Consider the following 22917-nt stretch of genomic DNA (forward strand, 5'->3'; position numbering starts at 1 on the left):
GCGGCGGCGGCCCGGCCGCCCCGCGCTCCCCGGCGAGGCGCCGCCGCCCGGCCCGGCCTCGCCTCGGACGCCTCGCTCCGACATGCCCCGCTCTGGCGGCCGGGCTCGCGGAGGATCATGACTGCGGCAGCGAACTGGGTGGCGAACGGGGCGAGCCTGGAGGATTGTCACTCCAACCTCTTCTCGCTGGTGAGTAGCCGGGCTGCGGGGAGGGGGCTAAGTCGGGGGGGGGGGGGCCCGGGCCTCCGCCGCCGACCAACTTTCTCCTCCCGCCGCCGGGACTTCGCCCCTCCCTCGCCTCTCCCCGCCGTTCGCCTCTCGCCGATTCTCCCCCTTTTGGATCGTCTCTCCCTCGCCTTGGATCCCATCCAGTGTTTATTTGGCTCTTTAAAAATCATTTGTGAGCGCGGCGCTCGGCGTGGAATTTGCATGTGGAAGTCTCAAAGCTGCGGATTCTGGGTCGCACTTCGAACGCCCACCCTCTGTTGCAATCACACCCCCCTTCCCCTCCCCTTTCCCCCCCCTTTTTTCCCTAAATGTGGAAGGCTTTGCCTTGTGCTGCCCGCGCCCGCGATAAGCAGCCTTTTCCCCCCTTGTCGGATCGGCTGCCCGCCCGCCCGCCTTTTGAATTTTTTTTTTTTTAAATTCCATAATGACACCTGCAATTTCGCCCGAAAACAGTTGATTGAATGCGATTGTGTCAGTAAAGGACTCTTACACCCGAAGCTCCCGCGATTGTAAACATCGACAGCCGCCTGCCTCTCGGGGCTTACTACGCTGGAGAGCCGTAAAGCCATTGCACCGAGCCGACGGAAGGTGGAGAAGGCTTTTGCTTCTTTCTCTCCTCCTGTGTCTTTTAAAAACTGTTTTCTCTATCCTAACAACGAATCCACACACACACACAAAAGCAACAAGCTGGGCGGTTTGATAACATCGCTTTTATCTGCCTTCGCCTTTCTCGCGCTCTCTCTCTGATAATTGACAACTTTTCCTTCGGATTTGAATCGCCTGCCTTAATCTTGAAGCAGTTAGGGTGTCAATTGTTCTCCTGGAAGCCTGGCACCCGACGAAGACGTCTAGATTCATCGAAATTAAAAATGTATAGGGCTCCAGCAACTCTTTTCTGGCGGTGGCAGTGACATTTGGTGGTAAATGCCATCTTTGCTTTTTATTGGGTCGTATTACCTAGCTCTGAAAACATTCACCTTGTTAAACCTGGCGTTTAGGCTAATAATTGCAGTGCGTGGTCTTTAAATATGTGCTTTGTGCATGAGTTACTGTATGTATAGCTATGTGCCCGGGAGACTACGAATTTGTTTAAATATTGAGCAAAGATTTGTAAACAGATGTAAGGCAATTATGTTTCAAGCGTAGAATATAATTGGAAAATTGGCTGAACGGTTTGTTTAATTTAGCCTTAAAAAAAAAAAACTTATTTTAAGTTATGTACTCTTTTGGGGGGGGACTGCCTTTGGAGAGCATGCATTTTGGAAATTATTTTCTGCAACCTCTGCAGTAGATAGAAGCATTACTTCCTTTTAATCCTTGTTTACAATTACACTGGATAAATAATTTAGTCTTCAAATTGTAATTAGTTACATTTAATTATGGGTAGGCATAGATGCTTTTTTCTTTGAAACTAGTGGAGAAATACACATTCTTGCCAACTTTTCAAATGGAAGTGCAATTCTATTAAATATTTCTTTATGCAGATAAAAAACATCAAAACACGTGATTTTTACCCACAAAGACAGAGTGACATAATATCTGTGCTTTCAGTATACTATATAGATCAGGTTAATTTTTTTTCCAACATATTTAGGTATTTAATCTTAAAATTTAATTATAAGTTTTAATTCTTCCTTTTCTTACTGTGATAATTTTCCCTTGATCTTTGACATATGGGAATAGAATTCATTTTGCCTCCTCTTTTCTCTCCCCCAGAATATCATTTAGTATCAGTCAGTTTCAGAGACTTTAATAGATTAGTAAACATATTGATTAAGGGGTATTTAAAATGGTTTTTTTTTGGTGGCTGGTGACCACATTGATGCTTTAACAGGTAATTAAAATAGCCAAGGAGACCAATATTAGTGAGGAGAGAGCCCCGAAATTACCATATATCATTCTGACTGGTAATGGCTTGTGTATATGTGGCTAATTTATATACAGTAGATTTTGTAGACCATTGAAACTGTATATGTGTAGCCAGCCTTTAACATACATCATTTCTTTTATATTTTCTTTTTTTCCTTAAAGCTGAAGTAAGGGTGATAATGTTAAAGAGATAAGATGCTTGAGATTCTTTTGGAGAAACAAGCAATTTTATAATAGGAGAGGATTTTGTGTTTTATGACCGACTAGAGGTTTGTACTTTGGGTATTTCTCTCCTCAACCTTTTTAAACCAGGAATTGAGTGTGTGTGTGTCTGTGTGTGTGTGTAGGATTACTCATTAGGTGGCAGCTTTGAAATGCAGAACTGAAGAAATTCATGTTTTTTTTTTTTTTTTTAAAGGACTGTAGAATGTCTGCGTTCTCTTATATGTGGAGGGTGGATAAGGTGCTTTTTTTTTTTTTTAATTGAGAATCAGTTAAAAAGCTGCTGATAATGTAAAGTTTTGCTCATTCCGAATGAAGAGTTTTCCTTGAAAATCTGATGCAGCAGGAGCCTAGAATATTAAAAATACGTTGTCTAAAGTACATTGTATAGAATAGTTAATTCCAAAGGAGATAAAGTCATCCCCTGTTTAAAATAAAGCATATATTACAAGAACTCTTAAAGAGATAAGATAATAATATGATAATAGTATGTATTTTTCTTTTTGGCCCGCAGTTTTTTTGAGCAAAGTATTGTTTATAGAGAATTTACCTAGATACTCATATTAATGTGGATTGAAATATAAACTAGAGATTAAAGTTCTGTACCACACTAATGATCCACCCACTTTCTGTTACCTTGAAGTGTTCATTATGGCTTAGCAAAAGTAGATTGTGCAATAAACTGCCTTAAGATTTTTGTTAGTTCTTGTTTTGCTTTCTGGTTTTCTACTGCATGGTATCAGATTTCCCAAATCCTCTGTCCCCCACCGCCCAGCCCCATTTCCTAACATAAAAAATGCCATTGTGTATGTATGATATGGGTGATTGGATGTGTTTCTTATTCTTAACGTTGTGAGATTTGTAGCTCCGGCATTAAATGCATGCCTTGCTGTTAACCTTTGTGACTCAAAACTGTTTTCTCAAGTTGTCCATCACATTTCTGGGAGACTCTTCTTATATATTCACTCAGTTACAATTCAGTTAAGTGTGTTAAATCTTGTCTTTTTGGAAAGTGTAACAGTGCACCCTATGGTGTGTCAACTCACCCTTGAAGGAAGACATAATTTCCAGATAGAAATATATCTTTAGTTTTGCTTCTTTAGTTTTGTTTCTCTATTGAGATCATATGGAGGAAAGTAATTTTGTGTTAACTAGATTTAAGTATATACTCTTTGAGATGGGGTGATCTAATTCTTATGTGGGTGTGTTCCGCCTTCAGGGTTGTTTTATTTGCTTAGAATCTTCCTGACTATGGGGTAATTGGGTGATGATATCAAATTTTCCCTCCCTGAATTTGAAACACACGTACACATATTAGTACATACTTCCTGTGAAGGACCATTAATTCTATATCTGAAGCTTTAAGGTAATCTGTTGTTGACCTGCTCTCTTTTCTCTTAGGAGATTTATATTTTTGCAGAGAGGGAAGATAGTTGTAAATATAAAACTTTGGGATCTTTTCTTTTGAGCTAGAACAAATGGGGAGGGCTGTAAGTTGAAAATGAGCAAAAGGAATGAGTTCTTTCATTTTCTCAAGTGCCAGAATACATACACAGGGTATTTTTTCATCCCAATTGCCAATTTTAGTATTTAAACATAAAGCATCTTTTTTTCAGGATGGTTTATTTTCTTTAATGAAAATATTTATAATTTGCTAATGTGTGTTTTCTGTTTAGCATTTTGTTGTTACTAGCACATGGTGTTACAGTATTTATATATTTTTAATAGCAATAATTGCCACCCGGTAATAGTTGCCATATTAACCTCCAATTGCTAGTAAATATTTTTAAGTACATAATAGCAATTTAAGGCGTAGTGTAGCAGTTTACTGGACCGTTTTAAAGAGCCATTTGTACATGTGATGAGTTCATAATTTTAAAGAGAAAATAATGTACCTAAGACTTGCATGCTACAAAATAATGTTGCTGTCTTACTGCTTGAAGTGCTCATTGAGAGGAAGTTAGGTTGGGACTCTTCTTTGTGGGAATGAAGGCCTGGGGGTGCCTTTAGGATGTAAGTGTTTATTGAGTTTATCCCAGGTGCTTATATAGCTTAGCATTTTCTTTGGAATGTTTTGGTCATTTTTTTTCATGATTGTATTAGGTATTTATTTGGAAAAAAAAATCTCTTAAGGCATTCTTTTAGAGAAAATTAAGTTATAGTAGTGGATTAATTACATATGTAAAAATGGATTCATCTTTTTTGTTCACTGGCTAATTTAGCCTTATTAATTGTATTCATCAGACACTTTCAGAGATCTCCTCTACTCTTGAGATTAATAAAGAAGATACTCTGTCACCAGTTTGTACTATATGCTATAAATTAAGACAACCATTTGCAAAAGATAAGTACATTTTTTTTTTAAAGATAAGTACATTTTATAGTTATGTTTGCCAGATTACTTAAAATTGAGATGAAACTCAATGTAAATAGTAAAAAGATTGCTTACCTGGATTTTTTTTAATGAACAGTTAATACAACTGTCAAAAGTTTGATTCAGAGATAGACTATTTTTCTGAAATGATTTGACTTTTGATAGAATAATAATGTTCTCTGCTTCAGTAGTAGAAGGTACCGATGTGTTTTTTGTTTTTGTTTTTTTTTTTCTGGAAGTGGGTAATGTTTATTTCATAGAAACTAGCCAGTGAGAGAGATCAGACAAAGTTTATGAAAATTAAAAATATGGTTGAATATTGGGTATTATTTCTGAAATGTGCATTGCAGCTATTAAAAATTGAGATGAAGACTTTCTGCAACATTGTTATTAGTGCCATTTGTTTGAAATGTATTGTGTGCTAATCTGCTTTATAAACTATTTGTGTTGTGTAGTGTTGGTCACCAGAATTTCTATTTTGTGAGAAATAACATTTAATGCCTCGCAAACTGAGGTAATTAGGTAGCCTTAAAATGTGCTTTGGCTCATAGTTAAAAAAATTCATGCACACCCATACACGCGCATGTTTTGTTGCATAGGACTTGCTTAGAGTTTTGGAATTAATATTTGTAATGTGTTCTTGGAATTTAGAACTTTTTTTCCCTCTTGAATCATTTAACTTCTTTCTGATCCTGTTCAGATAATTTCCTTTTATAGTATGTGCTTTCATTGTTTATTTGAAAGATTGGAAGCTTGTTAGCTTTGTTCTGTTGGGGGAATTCACTTCATTACATAGGGGAGATGATTTTCCATTAATCTTGGTAAATATTAACATAAATGAGGAATTGTAAATTCAGACTCATTTGCATGAATGAAATATGTATGCATGCCCAATTTTTGTTTAGTATGAAGTCACTTATGTACATCAACATCGTTTTCTGTCTTTTCTTTAGTTGATATAAAAGTTTTAAATTCATTTCAAATATTGTGGTTGGTGTTTTATTTCTGACGGTTCCCTCACTCTGCTACAATGTTTTATTCTTTAATTTAAAAAATCATTTGTAGTATAGATTAGATTTTATCCCCATAAATTGGCTATCATAGTCTTCTTTTAGGAGTGCCTGTTTTGCTTGCATTTATGTTAGCATGCTTTAGTTATGTTTGTTGGAATAAAGTTGTTTTCCTTTTTTGAGCTAATAAAATGTCTTTCAGAGTACATTTGGATTTGATTCTGGAAAAAAGGAAAGATGACTTTTTATTTTTCTTTCTAGATGAGAATTAGGAGAATCAGTCTAAGGGAAAATATTATGTCATTGGCCATCTCCATACTCTGGTTTATTATGTATATTTCTGAATGTTGATTTTCTTATTGGTGAATTGTAGTAGAATCCTATTAAAAACGTATTTTTACTACTGTGAAATAGCACAGAGCCCTGGTTGACAGCTTTCTACATTTTGTACTTTTTCCAGTTCAGTGAAATTCCATTACTGTTGAAGGAACCTCCTGAGTTGATTATATTAAAATTTCATTTGTGTCTTTATTTTGCATAGTTTAGATTTGTAACTTTAACTTAAGAAATGAAAAGGGGAAGATAAAGAGAATTAGGTAAACTTGCAGGTAAATATTTTCTCATTCATCACTAGATCTCTTTACTGTAATAGTTGAGTCATAATTGTCCTGAATCATTGCATCAATTGGATATATTTAAGACATTTGATATTTAAATTTGAGGAAATGATTTGTTTTAAATAAAATATATAATCTTGAATAGAGTTTTTATAATATTGAGTGGGAATTTCAAAGATTGATCATCTAAAGGGTATATTAAATTGCATGAAAACTGTTTTGATTTTTTTTCCCCCCAAAGGGCATTGCTAAGTTTCTGAGGAAGTATTTTTGTGTAAGACACATGAAGCTTCCTCATAGAGTTCTACATTATTTCATTAAATAGGAAAGATGATTAAATCCATCTGGGTTTAATATGAGAGCTAAGAAGTAAAGTATTCAAAAGAGTATAATTGGTGTGAAAAAACATTTTGTGTTGGCAATTCTCATTTAATTTTAATGTCCTAAAGAGAAATAAGGAAAAACATATGTATATCTAACGCAGGAACCAGCTCCTAGTTTATTTTTTTATTATTTATTTATTTTTTCATGTATATATATGCCTGGCACAATCCTACTCATCTTTTAAGTAGGTCAAATATCACCTCCTCTGTGAAGCTTTCCCTGACTCTCACTGGCAGAACTAGTCACTCTTGCTCCGTTTATGTACCTTCTTCTATGTACCTGTGATAAGCACATGAGGTTTTGTAGGGCAATGACGCTGTCTATATCATCTTTGCATTCTCTTTAATAGTTAGACCTTCATTAACTATTTGTTAAATAAATGAATTACTGGACAACTATTCTCTTCTCTATCTTATTCCTAAGGGAGTTCTCATTGCTCATTTAGGTCCTGATCACATTTATGTTATTTTTCTTTGAACTTACTTAGATTTTTAGCTCTGTATTCTGAACATGTATTTTCTAGGCCATATGTACTGTGGCTTGGTAATATTTTAGGTGAGTTCTAACCTTTTTTAAAGAGAATTCCAACTGATCAAGAGATGTGTGCTTATCATACATCAAAGGAATAGGAATTTAGTTAGTATTTAGTTTTCTGTAGTGTGGTAGGCGACCTATAGATTTTGGAACCTGTTAGAGATTTTGTTTGGGGCTTGATCTAGAATTCCTTCATTTTTATTCTTTAAGCTGTACAGTAGGGCTTTTGCTCAATCTTCAGTTTAGGATTACTTTTCATGAGCCCAGCATAATGAGCAGTGAATGGTAATGGGGAAAATTGAGTGGTATTCACATTTTTTATTAGTGACTAACTAGTAAGATCAGGTTGGTTGCATTATGGTTATGTGCCTCAGTTTCTCCTTCAGTAAACTTGATGGAAATAGGGCGGGAAATACGAAAGATCATTTTTGAGTACCTTTTAAGGAAAGACTAGAGAATGTTTTTTAATAGGAAGAGACTTCTAACAAATTACAACTCAGGTCAGAGAGTAGCCCTAGGCAGTTCACTAGGAAGTTGCAATGGCAAAATTAGTTGTTTTAAGTATGGCAGTTATGTTGTATTTGTACTTGTTTTAGGGGAGCAGAAGATTAAATTGTTCTTGTGTCTTTCCTCATAAATAAGCCATTGAGAAGAAAAACTTGAATTTTATCTTTGGATGTTCCAATTTTTCATTTGTATATATGATTCACAGTTGTGTGGTGTGTCTTTAATATGCTGAGTGATTTTGCTGTACCAACCCTAAGCTATGACTGGCTGAGCCTGGAAATTGAACTGTGGCTCTTATTTGGTAGCTTAAGCTATTAATTCCTTGGCAGCTCCAGAGTGCTCTTTGAACTTTAAATAGCAGTTCTATTAACATTTTGAGATTTGTCTCAGGGAATGTCAGAAATAGTACTTAATAAATATCTTTTTCTTCTTAAAGACTAAATCATGTTTTACTCTGACACGCATGTCACAACCCTTACTATGTTTTGAACAAAGTATATATTCTCAACTACTGGCTAATTTCTATTTTCCATTTCATAACGCAGCAACATCTAAAAATACTGTTTAGACCTTGTTGAAGAAGTGAATTCCCCCACCCTCAATTGTAGTTTTTGTATTAGTCAAGTGGAATATGAATAGAGTCCTAAGTTTTTATCCAGAGGTGTGGAATTTTACATGTAGGTGTTCTTCAGCATTCTAAAATATTTAAGAAAGTTAATTTCTGAGTTTTCTTTTTTTTTCCATTTAAAAACTTACCCTTCTGTTGCTACAAATGATTGTTAGCTTATTTATGTTGTGTTGTACTTGATTACTTGTGTTATTTATGGCAACATTTTTATGGGAATGAACTTATATTTATTGTTCCTGTTTAGAATGTCAGGAGCACCTTTCCTCTGACTGTAATAGTGCTGGCAGTCAGAACAGGCACTCCCTAAAAACCCTTCTTGGCCCCAGGCGGCGGTGAGTGAGGACAGCCCAGCACCTAGGCCCTTTTCTAGGCCTTAGAGAGAGGATTGCTATCAGAGAGGCTTGAAGAGAGTGTTGAGAGGTGCAGATTGGCCTCCCCCATGGGAAGAATTTTCCCTTCCCTTCCTGCTTCCTCTTTGATACACTTTTATTAAAACTTTGAGAATAGTGGCAGGTCCTGTGATGTCATCAGGAAAAGATTTTTGTATTTCTTTGTCCTTTAGCTCTTCCCTTACCTTTTTTCCTTCACTCACCATGAGAGATATGGTTTCTACTTGCTGTTTTTTGTGGTAAATGAGGACTTCTGAGCCCTAGTGAAATGAAAAAGAGAATTGGGGGTGAGATTGGATGGGGTAGTCAATAAACTACTATTTAGAAACGTTAATTTCTTATATGTTATATTTGAGAAATTCAGGACTTACAGAATTCATTTTTTTTTTAAATTTTATTTATTTATTCATGAGAGATAGAGAGAGGCAGAGGCAGAGGGAGAAGCAGGCTCCCCGCGGAACAAGGAGCCCGATGCGGGACTCGATCCCAGGACCCTGGGATCATGACCTGAGCTGAAGGCAGACGCTTAACCGACTGAGCCACCCAGGCGTCCCCAGAATTCATTTTTGAATAATGTATATACATCAGTAGTGATTAAGATCTGGCCTTGGGCTTATAAAAGGGCTAATGCTTTGCTATGTGGGGATAAAAAACCTACATATAATATTTAATTTCTAGGATGCTATATGATGAGTGCAGAGGAAGAGCATCACTAACAGATAGCATAGGACCTTGTAGCCAGAAAAACTCAGAAGGGGAGTTTTAAACTGGATCTTTTTTTTTTTTTTTTATGTTATGTTAATCACCATACATTACATCATTAGTTTTTGATGTAGTGTTCCATGATTCATTGTTTGCGTATAACACCCAGTGCTCCATGCAGAACATGCCCTCTTTAATACCCATCACCAGGCTAACCCATTTAAACTGGATCTTGAAGGAATTCCTAGAGAGAAATGGAAAGGACATTCTTTGGAAGCTCGGTTGACAACTCTAAGTCTGTCCTTGAGAATATTTGCTGAAGTGGTGTGTAGGAGAACACTTCTGATTTATGGTCTTGGTTCTTGGTTTCCTTTTAAAAAATTACAAAATGTTGAAATCTGGGGTGCCTCGGTGGCTCACTCAGTTAAGCATCTGCCTTTGGCTCAGGTCATGATCTCAAGGTCCTAGGATTGAGCCCCACATTGGGCTCCCTGCTCAGTGGGGAGTCTGCTTCTCCCTCTGCGCGTGCCCCCCCCATTTGTGCACGCATACTTTCTCTCAAATAAATAAATAATTAAAAAAAATTTATTTGACAGAGAGAGACACAGCAAGAGAGGGAACAGAAGCAGGGGGAGAGGGAGAGGGAGAAGCAGGCTTCCCGCGGAGCAGGGAGCCCGATGGTGGGCTCGATCCCAGGACCCTGGGATCATGACCTGAGCCGAAGGCAGATGCTTAACGACTGAGCCAGGCACCCCAATAAATAAAATCTTAAAAAAAAAAAAAAACTTATTGAAATCTAATTTTTGTTAGGTGGAAAACTTGAAGTGTGGGCAGGCCAATTTGGATTAAGAAAGGGTGATGTTAAAATAATCAGTTTTCTAAAATAATTCAGTTCTGAACTTTAAAAAAAAAACAGTGCTATATTACGCAAAATGCTAATGACTAAAGTGACAAATATTTCAGAAACTGGACAGACGTGAGTCTTAAATGAGCAGATGGGATATGAAACTAAAAGCAGGAGATAATCCAAGACGATATAGAAACTATTATGAGAAATGAATTGAGGAAAAACAAGTGTGTTAAATGGTATTACATTTAATAATGTGTTTAAAAGCCTTTCTAGGATTGCTCTCTTAACATAGACAAACTAGAATTGTTGAACTGTGTAACCCATCCTTTAAATTTTGTGCATTTAAAACAAATTAGATTTCGGTCCAGGATTACTTCTCATGAAGCCTAGACATTTAAGTCATGAATGTATGTGTTATATGTGCTTTACAGTTGACTATAATTTGCTTTCTCTGCAATAAAAATAAAGAGAATAATGATTTTTGGACACAGTCATAGTGGACCTTGAAGGGAAGAGAGGTAAGGAGTGAAAGATGGGGAAGTTTGCTATTTGGATGGCGGAGTACTGAACTGAAATCATTACATTTGACTGTTGAGGGTAGACTCTGGATTCTGGTGGGTTGCAGAATGAATGAACGGTACACTTTTCAGCTGAAGAAGCTTGATTGTGAAATTGGGAGTGGGGAAGGAAAGAGATCGAAAGGTAGATTGAAGGAAAGTTTTTAGAATGCAAGAGCCTCATTTGTGTTTGTGGACTTAGGAGCAACAGTAGTGGAGGGGCAGAAAGAAAGATGGAAGATAGAAGAAGGGTTGTTAGTTGATGAAAGGAGTCTGGTGGGAGTTGGTGGTAAGAACCCAGACGATGGCTGGGGTTAGTGCTAGAAAAGAGTAAGACCCCTCAAATCAAAGATGTGAGGTTGTAAGATGTGATTAAGTGTGAAGTCAAGTCTCAGTTGTAGCTTGAGTGCTTTTCAAATTCAAAGATTAAATAAATATATTGAGCTTGAGCCTAAATTTTTACTTGATGTGCTTGTTGTAATCAGCCATCTTTATTTTTTAATTTTCCTTTTTTTTTTTTAAAGATTTTATTTATTTATTTATTTATTTGGGAGACAGAGAATGAGAGAGAGAGAACACATGAGAGGGGATAGGGCCAGAGGATGAAGCAGACTCCCTGCCGAGCAGGGAGCCCGATGCGGGACTCGATCCAGGGACTCCAGGATCATGACCTGAGCCGAAGGCAGTCGCTTAACCAACTGAGCCACCCAGGCGCCCCTTTTTATTTTCCTTTAATGGTCATTTTAAGTAGGTCAGATGTCATCTTCTTAATTTGTACACTTCAGAATTATAAAGCTAATTCTGAGCTAGTCATACTAGAATCGACACACATCTGCCCAAATGAGATGTGCTCTTCAAAGTAAGCCTCCTTGAAATATGTATCAAATACAGTGTCGTTGTCCATATTTTTCTGGTTCTTTTCCTTTGGAATTGCTTTTAGAGTTTAGTCAGCCACTCCAGAAAATCTTATTTTAAGGGATGCCTCTTTGGTCAGTGTCTTTTCTTCTCTCTTTGTAATTTACTGTGTTCTGCTTTTTGCTCTAAATTGTTGCCCAAGGCAGCAGCTTAGTACCTTATGATGGGGTTCTTACTGATGATGAGCAAAAATCCTGGGAAGAACTCTACTTTTGGATATATGGCATACATACATTGTAGATGTGTGCTGAGAATTGCTGCCCTGCTCTTTTACAGCTGCTTCTCAGGTTCTGAGTCTAGTGGTTCAATGTATTATGTTTTCATAACATGAAACTGTTTTCAGACAGTTTCAGTGAAGGTGAATTTAGTGGTATATTAATTGGTAAGTCTGGATATTGGGACAAATTAAGTGGAGGTGGGATTTTTGCTTTTTGGGGATCAAGGCAATTATCATAAAGGGGGAGTAGAATTGTAAAGTTGTACCTTGTCTGTCTAGTGAAGATCAGATACCATGCTGAGGTCCATTTTTAGTGAGACTGAAGTAATCATTAAGAAAAGCCTTGGGATAAATAGAAAAAGTATCCTGTTGAGATAATCTCTTAAGATTTTAGCAGAAAGTTTGAGACTGAAGTTTTTACCTTGCCTTTTACTGTTGGTTTACTCATCTGAGACTATCTAGTATGCCATCTTGTATTCCGTAAATGCTCTTTAGCAATTCTTCCACTGGTGAAGATTAGGATACAGAGCACTCATATGTATTTAGAATTTCACTTTCTTGTGATCTGCTTTAGTTTTCAGTGGAAGGGAGGTGTAGAGGGTATTTCAACTATAACAGTCATGCCTATATTAGTTGTTTAGATTGAGTTGCAGTGACAAGTATTTTCTATTTTTGGATTAAGGAATATAATGAAATTTTCTCAGCTTTATTTTTATGTTCTTCAGATTACATGGGTGAGTTTATTTGTAATTCTCTTTTTAAGTTCTTTTCACATTTAAAAAAAAGGAATTGAGGGGCGCCTGCGTGGCTAAATCGGTTAAGTGTTCGACTCTGATTTCGGCTCAGGTCATGATCTCAGGGTTGTGAGATTGAGCCCCATGTCGGGCTCCATGCTGGGTGTGGAGCCTGCTTAAGGTTCTCTCTCCCTCTCCTTCTCCTCCTCCCTCCCCCCTTCTAAAAAACAAAAAGGAAAAGGAATTGAAGTCCTTTCAAAAAATGTGGTGTTATAATCCTAGAGCTATAGATATCTTAGGAACATTTACTTACATGATAATTCTCAACAACAGGTACTTTTTAATTTTACAGATTTATAAAGCACCTGAGCAGTTTAACATTTAGAAGTTATATCAGAGTATAAATCTACATCCCAGCTGCTTAAGACCATAAATATTTATCTTTTGAAATATAAGTTCTTAACTAAACTTTACTTACTAAAAGCATTTTTTAAAGTATGTTGGTTTACATACAAAATGTAATCATCTGTGTGGATTGAATCAAATGTCCTGATCCCAAGGAGATTAAATTTATTATATGTCTGTAAATTACTTGAGAGAGATATGTATGAAAATGATATTTTGTTGCTGTTTGGTGATACCATGGTGAAACTGAGGTTTGTAACCCAGACAGATGGTGCTATTCTTGAATCTGTCTGCAGGATCCTATAACATTTAATTAAACAGTGGAATGATTCTCATGAGAACTCATATTTTGATATGTGTAAACTAATAAACTGGCTTCTTTAGTAAGTTTTATAAATTTGAGCTGAAAAAGAAGTATTTATTTGTTCTTAGGAAAGTTTTCTACTGAATCTGTTAAGATGAATAGCTTGTTTTGGTAGTTTATTTGGTAATCTTAAGGAATATTCTAGATGAAACAATGAATGAAACTCACTAAGGGAGGCACTTAGCTTTTTTTTTTTTTTTTTAAAGATTTTATTTATTTGTTTGACACAGAGGGAGAGATAGCACAAGGAAGGGGAGCGGCAGGCAGAGGGAGAGGGAGAAGCAGGCTCCCTGCCGAGCAAGGAACCCGTTGTGGGACTCCATCCCAGGACCCTGGGATCATGACGTGAGCCCAAGGCAGATGCTTAACCGACTGAGCCACCCAGGCGCCCTGGGAGGCACTTAACCTTCTAAAGGAGCTTTGAGTTTGTTGCCAAACTTTCTCATATGGTGGGTGTGATACACTGTTAAGAATCCAAAGAGCTGACTTTAACATATTCCAGAAACTCTGAGAAATTTGGTGATATATGTTAACGTTCATTTTAGAAAATTACTGTTGATTTAGATTCCTTGTGATCCACCTTACATTTTAATATTGGAATTGAAAATAGAAATGTTTTGAACTGCCCAACCTAGTTTTAATAAATTATGTGGATTCAACTTTAACTATTTTGTAGAAGTTTGATTTCAGTGGTAATAATGTATGGTTGAGATGAATAAGTTTGTCAGTTACATCAATAGAACATATGTCATCCAACATTTCTGGACATCCTTGTCAATTATTCTTTCATGAGGTACACTTTTTATTTAATGCCTCGTCTTTAATAGAAGGGAGACAAGACTGAAAGGTGATGTTTGATGCCAGATTGGATGACATGAAGAAGCTGTAAGTTTATTCTGTATGCACTGGGGGGATGCCTGGAGGGTTTTAAGGAGGATAATGACATGATCGGATGTATGTTTCAGAGAGAAAACTGTGTGGGCTCTGTGGAGTGTAGATTATAATAGGGAGAAATCAAAGGCAGAGAGAGAAGGCTCCTAGAGTAGGCTAGATGTGAGAAATCATGCAGGGCTAGTAGGAGTGGAAAGAGATAAATGGATCGAGTGATATTTTGGAGGTACAACTGATAGGACTTGGTAACCAATTACATATGTCATGGGAGAGGAACCAAATGGCAAACAGATGTGTTCTTTCTTGGTCTTATGGCATTTGCATTCTTGTATATGTAAAACAAGGAGGAAGAGTTGGAAGCATCTATGTGCTATAGTTGTTAGCAGAAGACTTATGCTTTGATTACAGGTATGCATATATGAAAGTATTCACTGAGCCTGGGTCCTTGCTGTTAAGTCCTACAGAACTCAGAAAGTTTTAAAATTAATTATGGACAGGATCTTGGGGCAAAAGGCAGGGGATAGTGAAAAGAAAGTAAAAACAAACGTTAACATCTATAACCTGCCTGTTTTCAGAAAAGATTTGAGGCAATGAGATTTCTCTTTCAAGTTGAGAGTGAGATTTATAAGAGGAAGGAGGGGTGGAGAAAAAACGTGGGGAAGAAGGGAGAAGGCAAGGCCTGTAGGGTGGATGGAAAAGGGCCTTTGGAGAGGTGTGGGTGGTGATGGTGGTGGTTGGAGGTGGAATAAATATTTTGGCAGAGGAAGAGCTAATGCAACTTTAATGATCAGAAATGGGCATGGAGAAGCCCCGACAGGAAGACAGAAAATAGAGGTGTGTGTGTGGGGGTACCCTAACTACATAGCCTTTATAATGTGTAGAGCGTTTGCTTCTAATAGTGGTAAGCTCAGGAAGCAGATTACATATTTTCTCTGCAAATCTGTTTTTGGATGTTTTCATTGAGTTTTTTATTTAAAGGTCTTGGTTACATTTCATATTGGTGATATTTTTGGTAGGAGGAAGAAATAGACTTGTAACCCTGTTTTTCTTCTTGCCTTTCTGGAAATTGCCGATTTGTAGGAATTGGTATAGTGGATAGAATAGAGAAGATACTTGTGAAGACTCCAAACAGTGTGTGTCTTTGGTGCCTCTTCCTCATTCTAACTTTGAGTTCCTTTCAATTTTTATTCTTGCCATTCTGTTTTTGTTTCCTCAGCACTTAGCTTCCTGATTGTACAGTATTTTTATAGGTATTGAGAGTGTGATTGTTATGCTATGTCATGTCTTTACCTCACATTTTGGGAAAAGTTTTCACTTTCTCTGTCTCTCTCTGCTGGTCCCTGCATACCCATTTCGTTTTTCAGCACATTCCTGGGCTCCCTGGGCTGTGGCGCCTTCCCTGCCTGTGCTGCACTTTTACTTGGCAGTGCCAGTTCTCAGTGAAAGCACTAAAATGTACATATGCACTTCAGAACTCTTTGCTATAATCTCCTTGGTGTGGTGGGGATCTCTCCTGGTGTTCTGAGTGCACTTACTGGCGCAGCATGTGCTATCCATTGTCAATTGGCTGTAATTCATTCAGCCTTCCCATGTGGGTAGATTTTCACTTGGCTACCCTGAAGGTGGAGAGTTGGCTTTCTTGCAGTTGTCATTTTTCTTTAATTTCTCTCCAAGTGAGGTAGTAACTAATGAAATATGAAATATTTCCAAGAAATGTAACTTCCAAGAAATTAAAACTATAAAAATGAAAACAGTCAGTCCATTAGATCAGATTTACCCCAGCTCTTCCATTCTTGTTAATGTTCCCTTTTTGTGTACATAGAGGTAATCACAATATAAATATAGTTCTTCATTCAGCTGAATTCACTCACACATTTTCCATGTGGTTACAGTTTTGTAGTTACAATTTTAAAAGAAGTTATGTATTTTATATATTTAATAAAAAATTATGTAATTAGTTTCAAATTCAAACAATATTCAAATAATAAAACATGAAGGTTCCCTGCCCCCATGGAGAGGTAACTACCAGTAGTTTAATTTTCGTCATTCCAGAGTTTTTCTTTTGCGTATGTTTGTGTGCCTAGATACATATGCAGTTTCAAAATTGTTTTTATTAAATATGAGTACATAAAAGTAGTATGTATAAATCACGTAGAAAGAATCTTCGTGACAAAATGAACACCCATATGCCTAATATTCAGAGTAAGAAAAAGAACATTTTGTCGTTTGCATAGTCCTGTGCTGCCCTTCCCTTCCCATTCTTTCTTCTCCCTTCAGAGGTTAACGGTTATCCTGAATTTTATGTTTGTCTTTCTGTTTCTTTTTTCTTTTATTTAAGTAGGCTCCACACCTAGCGTGGAGCCAAATACAGGGCTTAAACTCACAACCCTGAGATCAAGACATACGCTGAGATCAAGAATTGGTCGCTTACCTGACTGAGCCACCCAGGCCCCCCATCTTTCTGCATTTTTTTTTTTTAAATCTCTTATTTTATTTTTAAGATTTTATTTGTCAGAGAGAGAGTGCGGGCGCACACAAGCAGAAGGATCGGCAGGCAGAGGGAGAAGCAGGCTCCCTGTTGAGCAAAGAGTCCGATGCGGAACTTAATCTCAGGACCCTGGGATTGTGACCTGAGCTGAAGGCAGATGCTTAATCGACCAAACCACCCAGGCGTCCTTCTTTTTGTATTTTTAAAAAAGTTTTAATTATGTATGTTTAGAATGTGTGTGTATATATAGTTTTGCATGTTTCTGAGCTTTTTGCAACTTGGTTTTTTAGTCGAATACTACTTTCCAACAGTGTGGATTTATAATTCACTCCTACACCTGTTTATGCATTCTGTTGATGATGGGCATATTTATAGTTTAAAAAATCACGGGGGAATAATTCTCCAATTTCTCCTGTAACATGTGTTTTCTGCTTAACATTGTCTGAAGATATTTTAAAGTCAGCAAATTTAGATATACCTCATTTTTTTCTGTTTTTTAATTTAATTTAATTTATTTTTTAGATTTTATTTATTTATTTGACAGAGAGAGAGACAGAGAGGGAACACAAGCAGGGGGAGTGGGAGAGGGAGAAGCAGGCTTCCCGCTGAGCAGGGATCCCGATGCGGGGCTCAATCCTAGGACTCTGGGATCATGACCTGAGCCGAAGGCAGATGCTTAACGACTGAGCCACCCAGGTGCCCCACTATATGTTTTTTTAAACAGTTGGTATTCTGCATTATAGGATGGATGCACTATTGTTTGACCATCAGCTGTGAGAAACATAGGTTAACTTTTTTTTTTCTGAATTAGTACGGTTATGCATTAAATTTTGATAGTTATAGCCATAAATTTTTAAAAAACGTGTCAGTTTACATTCCTATGGGCAGTATATAAATGTCCATGTCTTCTGTCCTCGCCTCTAATGAAATGTATCATTTAAATTTTTTCTACTCTGTGTAAGAAATATCTTAGTATTTTTGTTTTCAGTTATGTATTTCTAATGAGGTTATGAACATCTTTTCATATATATGGGTATGCATATTCTTGTGATTTTTCTTATTTTTTAAAAGCTTTTAATCTCTAAAAAGCCTTTTTGTTTTCCTATTTAAAATTTCCAATCATTGGGGAGCCTGGGTGGCTCAGTCGTTAAGTGTCTGCCTTCGGCTCAGGTGTGGGGCCCCTGCTTCTCCCTCTCCCACTCCTGCTTGTGTTCCTGCTGTCACTCTCTCTCTGTCAAATAAGTAAATAAAATCTTAAAAAATTTCCAATCATTCACTAATAGGAATCTGTATTTCAAGTTAGATCTTACGTGTTACACACATTGTTAGAGCTTTTGCTGTTTCTAAAAGTGCTTATTAAATGCCTGGAATTGTCTAGTTGCTTGCCAGCCACATGCATTTTCTCATCAAGGTCCTGATGAGGTAATACTGTTCCCGTTTTTCAGATAAAAAAATTGAGGCAAGAATTTTAAGTAATGTAACCAATGTCACACGGCCAGCAGATGATGGAGCTGTCACTGACTTCAGAGCCTAAACACACTTAACCAGTGTGTATATATTGTATGCTCTTCTTTTTCCTATCTAAATTCTTGAAGGGCTTCTTTGAAGCTCCTCCTAGCTATTCCAAGCATTATTGGTCTCTTTCTTTTCTGAGTCTTTTAAAAATTAACAGTGTAGACCATATAATATAGTGCAAGCATGAAGGTAGAAATCACTGGAGCGTATAGATTTGCCTGAGATTAATGGAGTGATAATACAGTTTACATTTTTTTAAAGTTTCATCAGAGATTAATGGAGTAATAATGCAGCTTAAAATTTCTTCCCACAGATAGGGAGATAGATTTTTTTCTCCTAGAATGCTTTATTCCAAATTGAGCAATCATTTGGAAAATGAAAAAGTAGGATAGTTTATTGTTTTGATTGATGACTGAGGCAAGATAAAAACCTAGGTGACTGCATAGTCTCAAAAAAACCCCCCCCAAAAACTTAGAGGGGCTCCTTGGTGGCTCAGTAGGTTAAGCATCCAACTCTTGATTTTGGCTCAGGCAGTGATCTTGTGGTTGTGAGACTGGGCCCTGTGCTCAGCAGGAAGTCTGCCGGAGATCCCCCCTGGCCCCCCTCCCCATGTGTGTTCTCTCTCAAATACATCTTTTTAAAAAAATTATCACCTCACTAAAAGTCTTTCAGGTTTTTTAAAATAAAAAAGCTAGAATGCTCACATCAAAAATGACTTACTATAGTACCATAATCATGTGTTTGTTAAAAACTAGACAAATAGCTTAAACAAGATAAAAGTTAAATTTTTTTTTTATATGTATGCAGTGTGGAGGCAGGCGTTTAAGAACTGGTTTGGTTGCTTCTCAGTCATCAAGTGTCCCAGGCTTTTTGTTGTTACTCCCTCATCCTTAGTTTATCATAAGTAGTAGCATATTGTCCAAGATCGTTGTTCAAATTCTAGTCATCATGGTGGCATTCTAGATTGGAAGGAGTAGGAAAGGAAGGAAGGACACAAAAAAAGTTAACTCAAAATTAACTTCTCCTTTTTAAGGAAACTTCCACCGAGTTCCTTAATAACACTTCTAGCCATACTCAGGGAAGTTTTAAGTGAGCATATTGTTCGCCTCAGTAATAGAGATTGTATGTTACCGTGGCGGAAGGAGCCGTTCATGTTTGGGTAGCCAACTAACAATGTCTGCTATACAGAGAAAGTGATAGAAATTACTGTTTATAGTCTGTTATTGCAGTTGGGCAAGAAATCATCCTAATGTCACTAATGAACTTCATTAAATAGTTTAGTTCCCAGAAATTTCACAAGAGTGCTCTTTTAGTTAAGGTTAATAAATATAAATCATTAACCAGTGTTCTGATGTACTTAGGCATGAAAATAATTTTTTCAAAAACATTTCATACTTTCTAAAAGAGATTCATAGGGGCCCCTGGGTGGCTCAGTCGTTAAGCGTCTGCCTTCGGCTCAGGTCATGATCCCAGCGTCTTGGGTTCGAGCCCCACATCGGGCTCCCTGCTCCGCGGGAGGCCTGCTTCTCCCTCTCCCACTCCCCCTGCTTGTGTTCCCTCTCTTGCTGTGTCTCTCTCTGTCAAATAAATAAATAAAATCTTTAAAAAAATAAATAAATAAAAGAGATGCATAGTTAGGGAGATGAGCAAGATGGTAAGATGATATTTTGGCTCTCTTAAAAATAGGTTTTTTTTTCTTTGAGAGATTTTTTTCATGAATTCTTCCATTAGTACATAAAGTTTTGATTATAGAGGTATAATTTACATACAATAAAGTGAACCCATTTTAAGCAAGTACAGTTTCATGAGTTTTGACAAATGTATACCTATGTGAAACCACCACTGAAATCAAAATAGAAAACATCTGTGATGCACCCCCATCTCCAGATAACCACTATTCTGTTACTATAGATTCATTTTGTCTTTTCTAGATTTTTTTTTTTAAATCAATGGAATCATATAGGATATAGTCTTCTGTGCCAGGCTTCCTATTGTTGTTTAAATAGGTTATTCTTTTTAATGCTAAGTTGTAATCCCTTATATTGATATACCACAATTTGCTTACTCATCCATTTATTGGTGATTATGAACATTTATGTACTGGTTTTGTCTGGGACATATGTTTTTATTTCTGTCAGTAGGAGTGCAGTTGCTCAATCATGTGGGAAACATGGGGTTCACTTTATAAAGAACTGTTAAACTTTTAAAATACGGTTGTATCATTTTACATTTCTACCAATTATATGAGAGTTCTAATTGTGATCCTGAGGTAACAAGAATTTTCTCTCATGATTTCTTTCAGAAGTTTTATAGTTTTAATTGTTAGATATAGGTCTGTGAACAAGTGATCCATTTTGAGTTTATTTTTTTTTTGTGGAATAAGGTAGGGGTCGAAATTCTTTTGGTATGTAGGTATCTAGTTGTTCTAGCATTATTTGTTGAAAAGACTGTGCTTTTCTCATTGAATTACTTTCGCATCTCTGTCAAAAGTCATTTGAATATATTGGATATATGTGTCTATGTTTATGCATAAGTTTATTTCTCGATTTTATATTCTCTTCGTTTGATCTGTATGTCTCTTATGCCAGTACCACAGTATTATGATTTCTGAAATTTTATAGTATGTTTTGAAGTTTGGGCAAATTCTCCAACGTTGTTCTTTTTCAAAATTGTTTTGGCTCTTCTGGGTACTTTGCATTTCAGTATAAGTTTTAGAATCAACCTGTCAGTTTTTCACAAAAGATCCTGCAGGGATTTTTATTGTGATTTCATTGAACCTGTAGATCAATTGAGCACCTGTTCACAATTTTAGGTCTTCCAGTTCATGAAACAGGGTCTAGCTTCCTTTTTTTTTTTTTCCCGATCATTAATTTCTGTCAACATTGTTTATAGTTTTTGATATACTGATCTGGAACATATGTTATCAAATTTATCCCTAAGTAGCTCATATTTTTCAATGTTGTTTCAAATGGCACTGTTTTAAAATACTATTTTCTACTTTTTCATGCTAGTATGTAGAAATAGTTAAGTTTTGTATATTTACATACTGCAACTTTCCTAAACTCAATTATTAGTTGTATCTTTTTTGTAAATTCCTTGAAGCTTTGTAAATGTACATGATGTCTGTGAATAATTCAAGATGGTTTTATATCTTTCTTTCCATTTCTGTGCCTTTTACTTATTTTTCTTGCTTTATTGCATTGGTTAGGACCTATAGTACAAAGTTGAATAGCAGAATGTACCTCCTAGCTTTGTTACTGATCTTAGGTGGGAAGTATGCAATCTTCCATTATTACTTGTGATGTTAGCTGTAGTTTTTGAACATCTTTTTAATCGGGTTGAGGAAGTTCCCTTTAATTCCTGGTTTACTTAGTTTTGAATAGGTGTTGATTTTGTTAAATGTTTTTTTCTGCATCTGTTGAGATGATTATAGGTTTTGTTTTGTGAATATGGGGGATTTTATTAATGGGTTTTTGAACTAGTTTGATTCAATTATATTGATGGGCTTTTGGACTCATTCAGCTAAGCTTGAATTTCCAAGATACACTCCATGTGCAGGGTGTGTTACCATTTTATGTATTGTTGGATTGGGTTTGTTAATATTTTTTTAATTTATGTTAATGAAAGATTACATGTAGATTTCTTACCATGTCTTTGTCTTGTGTTGGTAATGTTAGTCTTATAAATGACTTGGGAATTAGCTCCTCTGTTTTCTGAAAGAATTTGTGTAGGTTTGGTGGTATTTCTTTCTTAATGTTGGATAGAATTCACTAGTGAAGCCATCTTGGCCTTGGAGAATACTTTTTAGGAAAGTTTTAAATTATGAATTCCATTTCTTTAATAGATACAGGGCTATACAGATTTTTAACTTATTTTTTTGTTTTAGTTTGGTAATTCAAAGAATTTGTCCATGTAATCTAAGTAGTTGTATTTATTGGCATAAGGTTGTTTATAATAATTCCATTATCTTTTCAGTGTCTTTAGGATGTGAAATAATTCCTCCTCTTTCATTCCTGATATTGGTAATTTGTCTTTTCTTTTTCTCCTGACTAACCTTGAGAAGTTTGTCTATTTTATTGATTAAAAAACCAGCAACAGGGGGCACCTGGGTGGCTCAGTCTGTTAAGCATCTGCCTTCAGCTCAGGTCATGATCCCAGGATCTTGGGACTGAGCCTTACATAGAGCTCCCTGCTCAGTGGGGAGTCTGCTTCTCCCTCTGCCCCCCCCCAGCTTGTGCTCCCCCCCAAATAAATAAATAAATAAAATCTTTAAAAACAAAAAATAAAAAACAAGACCCCAAACCAAAACAAAAACAACAGCTTTTTACTTTATTGGTTTTATGTATTGTTAGTCTGTTTTATATTTCATTTCTTCTCTTTTCATTATTTTCTTCCCTCAGTTTACATTTGGTTTAATTTATACTTCTAGCTTCTGAAGGGAGAAGTTTGGAGCAATTTTACACCTTTCTTTCTTTCTTTCTTTCTTTCTTTCTTTCTTTCTTTCTTTCTTTCTTTCT

At 36.4% G+C, this 22917-nt stretch overlaps 1 protein-coding gene across 1 annotated transcript in view; it reads left to right on the plus strand.

Annotated features, from left to right (window-relative positions):
• The first annotated feature begins 117 nt into the window (after nucleotides 1–117).
• The window catches only part of MED13L (mediator complex subunit 13L), a 295260-nt gene continuing 272460 nt past the window's right edge, over nucleotides 118–22917 (plus strand). Inside the window, 1 exon segment of the mRNA XM_044921070.1 lies at nucleotides 118–189. Within this exon segment, the coding sequence (XP_044777005.1) occupies nucleotides 118–189 (72 nt within the window).

Source organism: Neomonachus schauinslandi, chromosome 14 (genome assembly GCF_002201575.2).
Source record: "Neomonachus schauinslandi chromosome 14, ASM220157v2, whole genome shotgun sequence".
Taxonomy (NCBI): domain Eukaryota; kingdom Metazoa; phylum Chordata; class Mammalia; order Carnivora; family Phocidae; genus Neomonachus; species Neomonachus schauinslandi.